This window comes from Melampsora larici-populina (assembly GCF_000204055.1).
Source record: "Melampsora larici-populina 98AG31 unplaced genomic scaffold MELLAscaffold_50, whole genome shotgun sequence".
In the NCBI taxonomy this organism is placed as follows: Eukaryota; Fungi; Basidiomycota; class Pucciniomycetes; order Pucciniales; family Melampsoraceae; genus Melampsora; species Melampsora laricis-populina.
Window position 1 is genome coordinate 723,678 of NW_006768814.1, and position 6,367 is coordinate 730,044.

Consider the following 6,367-nt stretch of genomic DNA (forward strand, 5'->3'; position numbering starts at 1 on the left):
ATGTAAGTATGATAAACCTGAACTGAGTTGATGTATGATTTGTTTTGAAAGGAAATAGAAAGCTGGTAAACTATCAGGTGTGAGTCTTGGTTTTGAGCTTTGTAATAAGTCACTGAGTGTGAGATTATAAAGTGGAAGATATAACGAGAAAGTTTAAGATGCATTAGATGTAGCCAGCAGAGGTACTACCTATAAAGTTGTAATTGAAAAGATATTAGCTTTGTCCATCTTTCAATGACCAGCTCAAGGAGTTTGAACTGACGTTAGGGTGATCAAGTGATGCCAAGAATTTGGCCTCTTTTTTGATATCATGTGGGTAGCGTTTGAGACCAAGATCAATGCGTTTGATAGCAATCCATTTGATTTTTGATTCTTCTTCACCATCCGTTTGAGAAGCAATTGCCGAGTGTTGATTGAGAATAGAAGTAGCTGATAAAGGTGCCTTGAATAATCCACTCCAATCTGAGGAGCTTAGACTGACGAGATAATTTCAAGGGAGGTCAGTATTGCTTTCAAGCTAGTTTTCGATCAATCGAGTGAACTTTACTCTATTGATATCCAACTACTTGCAGTTGGATTCTACTTCCGATTCTACCTTTGACATTTTTAGTTTCCTTTCATCCTTGAGTTATATCTCTTATCAGATTCTCCATGAGCAGACCTTGGATGAACATAGAGTTTGTGATTGAAGAAACTTGAAAGTTGTGATGCAACATAACCAATCGTTGACCTACTTATCCATTGAAAATGAGCTGCATAGTTGACCATGTAATCTTTGAAATCGGATTGATTATCAATCGATTTGATTTGGAATGATAAAGATTGAACCTGATGGGCTGGTTCTTGATCTGATGTAGTTGGTAAACTTGAGATGAATAATGCTTCACTTGAGATTATAGATTCGTTTTGAGTTACATAATTGGTCAAATAATATTGGATTCCTAAATCGATTTCATCTGAACGTTCTTTAAGTGTCTAACAAAAAAAACAGAAAATCATTCAAAACACATTTAGACTTTTTCTTCTTCAAAGGTTTCAAATCACTTACTCTTAAGATCCTTTCCTGATCATCTAATTTTGTCGATGATGAAAACAGACTGTTGAGTCAAGTAGAGTAGAGTATCAATTCAAGTCATATTGCCTCGCTCCATCTTGGTAAGCCAATCTGTTACAATTCGTAACACATTGTTTCATCAGCCATCATATTTTTCATGTGCAATTGAGCCTACAAGCACGACTCTATGATACCTAATTGCATAGATACAAAAGTAACGCGGGAAAAGAGCGATGCAAGGTTTGTCAAAGAGAGGTAAAGAAGACGAACCTCGCTCGCAAGCTTCCAAGGTGGCGTGCCTTAGATTGATTCAACAGGTCTTGAGGATTAGATGGAAGACCTTCAATACTCTCTGTAACCTGTTTACAACTATGAATTGCTGGAGTATCAAGAGTTTGATCAGGAGCATTGACCCAGGACAAATCAAGTTGATTTGTACAAACACCTTTCACCACTTCACTTACAACTTCTTCGATCATTTTAATCCTAAGCTTTGATAAATTCAAAAGTTGACCAATCAAGGCTCTAACTGATGTGGTGACGGCTGATGGTAAAGCTTTGAATGAGATTTGACTTGGTTCAAATGTTTCAGATAGTCGAAGTTTCGTTATATCATCGGCTTTTTGACTTGTCCATGATAACAATGTTCAACATCGTACAATTGGGGGTAGATCTGATTGAATATGTCAATGAAGGCAGTCGGATGGAACGTGTGGATGAGGTAATTGGTATCTATGATGAAAGAAAGATCATTCATCAAATTGGAAATGGTGAGAACACCCATATGTCAGTCAGCTTGTTTATCCTTGTGGGTTCACAACATGAGGAAGTAATAAACATTGAATGGTTCTTGAATGTTTTGACTCACTTGAGCCATAACTAACGGCATTTATCCATCTACCATTTGATCGTTCTTGCCATTGATATTAGGATGCATTTTAGAAATTTTGGGTGTTGTTGTTTGGGTAAGAGGTGAATCTGGTGTATATTGACTATTACTGATTCTATCAGGTGATACATGGGATTGTTGACTCCGATTAGAGCGTGGTCAATTTTTAGGTTGATCATTTGTGTTTCCTTCTCCTTTTTGATCTCTCTGATTTGAATTCTGAGAATGCCGAGTATCAGATGACTTGTGTGAATCAATTGATGGATAGATTGCCGGGATCACGTGGAAGTGCTAAATATGAAATTGGAAAATGATTGTCGCAAAGTTGTAACTTCGGCTGGACAAAACTCGGGGTTGTTAGGGGAAAAAGTGGAGGTTTTGGGAGGTTTTGTCTGAATTCCATGTTTGCCTTTAACATTAATGATGATACAAACTCCCCCAGAGAAAGAAGAGCTTGAAAGTTTAATTGACAATTGGCCCGAACTTAAGCCACTTCTCATCTGTTGAGAACAACTTTTGGTAGTTTTGTCGATAGACATTTGATTCTTGAAGAAAAGAGACTTACATAGTTTACTTGCAGCCATATATAAGCATGTGGCAACCTTCAATAAACCTGAGGAGTTTAGTCCATTCTAAAACCCCCACAGAAAACTTTTTAGTCGATCTATGTCACCTTTCCAGAGGTTTGGTGATGTATAGCCCGCTTTGGCTGCGAGCTGTGATTATGTTTGGCTGAGACAGGGGCGGGTATATACTGCAGAAAGTTGGCGGGTAAAGCCACCAAAAAAGCGGCCACTGGGTACTATCCAACCAGGCGCCACATAGCGCTGTACTTTTGCATATGCTTCACTTTGCAAATTAACGCTCTTGGTGAGCTCCCAAAATTCTTTATATACTACACCAAGTTGTCTTATTTTCCTTCAAAACATCTTTACATTGTATTCAAATTCCTTCCCCGCTTGTTATGCCTCCAATCCCCAATGTGACCAATCCCACCCCAGCTGATATTCAATGGTTCAATACACTTTCACCACATCAACAGTCAGAAATTATCCCAATATCAATTGCAAACCAAACTGATCCTAGTGTCCTTGCTACAAAGAGCAATCCTATCACTGTTGTGGATTCATCCATTGCCAAGACACATACACTGGTCAACACACAAGAAAATGACAAAGAGGGACTCAGTATCCTAATTGGCATTGAGTCAAGAATGGAAAGCTCTACGGCTTAGATGTTTTGACCTCCTTGTCACCTGTCTTTGTGCCTGCCTTTATGCAGGTTATGCACCTTGCCTTGCTTATCAAACCTGCACTGGCCTCAGTTATTGTATCAGCTTCTAAAACACCCAATATTAAACTAACCATTGAAGAATAGAGTCAACTTGTTGCAATAGAAATGGGCACAGGCTATGCCACCTACCCTTTGAATTATATGACAACTGTGCTGGGTGATGTGCCAATTCTAATTGACCAATTCCTAGTCCTAATTACTTTGGTCCTCAGGTCAATTTCCCTCTCTTCCTCTCTTTGGCGTTTACTCAGTTTGGGTCAGTTTGGGCTGGGATTGGTATCTGGAGACCCCAAGAGTGGTTTGTCAAATTCAATTGAGTCCTTGAACATCATGAGTTCATCACAATATGCATACATAGTTTGATTTCATCCTTGGGTTATTTTTAATCCAATACTTTATGCATGATAGAATGTCTTCAAATTCCACCAGACATCACAGAAACTTACCAGCACATGGACCCACACTCGAGTCAGAACTTGTGCATGAAGGTAGGACATTGTTAGATTGAGTCAGCCTTGAATCCTCAATGCTATAGCAGATGAGGTGTGATACCATCCTCTCATATTCATGAGAGACCCTCTAAAAACCCCTATCAGAATCAAGCTCTATAATTTATGGTCCATTAGTTTGACTGATCTTACTTGATTTATCTTTGATTGTTGCCTGATGACCCACATCAACACGTTCCACTTCCCAATGTGTACTACAATCAATCAAATCTTGACATTCAAAACATACCTGGCTACTCCATTTATAAACACCTGTGAAAAATATGCAAGATGCTTTATGTAGAGTGTTTTATCATTTTGAAACTGACATGTTCATCTGGGTTGCTATCATCATTACCAAATCTTCCAGTTCAGTCAAATATTTCTGTGGAGGTCAAGATATGAAAAGTGAGCAGTCTTCGAGATTTGCATGTTCTGAAAGCTTTGAAAACTGTGTTGATCAATTGATAATGGAGTGTTTCTAGAATGGCTGAGTCAAGTGGAGCAACTGTTGAACATTCCAAACAGCTTTGCTTCACTCTTGTGCCACCATCCTTGCAAACCTATCATGCTGTTGTTGACAGGCTTTGTTTAGGTGGTGGGTTGGAGATGATCATAATGTGATTTGGTTGTGGCAACAAACAAAGTGTTTGGGTCATATATCCTATTTTGGATCTCCTTTTTAGTTTTTGAAGATTGTCCACTAAGATGATGATGTTGTGCAAGAATTGGGCATCATAAAAGTTAAAGGGAAACCGCGTTCCCAGATAAAACTCACAAAACTCCCAAATCCTACTATCAAATTCCCGGTTTACACGCTTACACTACACAAAATATAATATTTTCTAGGCAGAAAATTAAATTATTGATACACAAAAATATTGTGAGGCCAGGAGAAGGGCAAAAAATAAATAAAAACATGCATCTTGTTCCCTGCGGTGAGAGCTTCACTCTCCATATTTTTCCATATTTTTACAGTCTGTATTGATAAGTGTACTAACAATAAACCTTCACAATCATCCAATTACAACCTGTAACAAGCACTGAAATTTGGCTCATTAGTGTTTAGAGAAACTTTTGATACCTGAAAACACCTATAACTTTGTCAAATCTGCATCAAAACACTCGATTTTAAGTGCATTAGAAAGCTGAACTCTTCCCCTCGAACTTTCATAAGATTAAGAACTATGTAGCTAGTATGACAATCATTCTATGGATCTGTATGTACAAATGTATAAAAAAGATGATATCTTTTTTAGCAGACCAGCATGCTGTGTGGTCCTCTTATGAACTATGTGGAGGACAATTCCAGCTTACCAATGCACCCAAAATCGAGCGTTTTGGACCGGAATTGAAAAAGTTATGAGTATTTTCAGAAATCAAAAGTGTCTCTAAACACTAATGAGCCAAATTTCAGTGCTTGTTACAGGTTGTAATTGGATGATTGTGAAGGTTTATTGTTAGTACACTTATCAATATGGACTGTAAAAATACGGAAAAATATGGAGAGTGAAGCTCTCACCGCAGGGAACAAGATGCATATTTTTATTTATTTGTTGCCCTTCTCCTGGCCTCTCAATATTTTTGTGTATCAATAATTTAATTTTCTGCCCAGAAAACATTATATTTCTTGTAGTGTTAATACAATTAATCCACTGTTCACGCGTTCCACTCCGATTTTCTGTCCCCTTCAATATTCACCTTCACCATTCACTCACCTACCAACACTCGATTCTTCAATCCACCCGATTCACCCCAATCCCATCAGGACCCCACCCAATTCAATATAACCCTCACGGATCATCCACGAACGCTTTCACCTGCTGGATTTTTAGCCGCTGTCGTCCATCTGATTTCTGATGACATGTGACACTGAGACCTTCATTTGTTTCCTCTGTCATCCCATCAGGACCCCACCCGATTCAATATAACTTACATGGACCATCCACCAACGCTTTCACCTACTGGACTTTTAGCCGCCATCATCCACCTCAATTACGACTACATGTGACACTGCGACCTTCATTCGTTTCCTTTGTCAGCATTCTGAGTTTTTTGCCTTTCAAGCAAGCTGGACCAAGAAGATCTTTCAAATCTTTCACCAGTACGTTATCATCCTTGACATTTGATTAAGTCGATCCTCTGGAACTGATTGCTGGGAACTTCTGTGTTTGGTTAGCAGCCGTTATCTGCCCGCTTCCCCTCTTGGTCAACCCCCAATGGTTGTCATCAGTCGTTACTCGCAACAACTATCTATACTTTCCATTTGTGGCCGGTACATTCAACGTATCATCTTCAAACCCACTTCATAATTTTCTTTCACTTTCAACACCGCGTATGCCAATCCTCACTCCTTTCATCATCGCTCTACATTTCAAAACATCCGCCTAACAAAATGACTTCCTTACACATGACCAACTTCTCTCAACTCTCGCCTGTTGATCTTCAAATTACTCCTTGCAATTGAAATAGGGATCCCGCCATTGGTAATTCCGACAATCACTCACGTCCATTCCATCTACTTTGCTCCTTGCGCTAATTGATCACATATATAAACTATGACCACTGGCCCAACAAAATTTCATCCATTGCAACATCATCCTTGTGCTTTGACTCCCCAGTTCTCGGTTCCTATCTGATTGT

At 38.9% G+C, this 6,367-nt stretch overlaps 1 protein-coding gene across 1 annotated transcript; it reads right to left on the reverse strand.

The window, feature by feature from the left end:
- Positions 1 to 617: 617 nt before the first annotated feature.
- Positions 618 to 1,838, reverse strand: MELLADRAFT_67207 (uncharacterized protein; the record flags this gene model as incomplete). The annotated part of the gene is made up of 6 exons (XM_007415346.1): positions 618 to 661; positions 735 to 975; positions 1,049 to 1,097; positions 1,325 to 1,413; positions 1,519 to 1,681; positions 1,714 to 1,838. The coding sequence occupies 6 exons, from the start codon at positions 1,836 to 1,838 to the stop codon at positions 618 to 620; spliced, it is 711 nt and encodes a 236-aa protein (XP_007415408.1).
- Between the last annotated feature and the right edge of the window lie 4,529 nt (positions 1,839 to 6,367).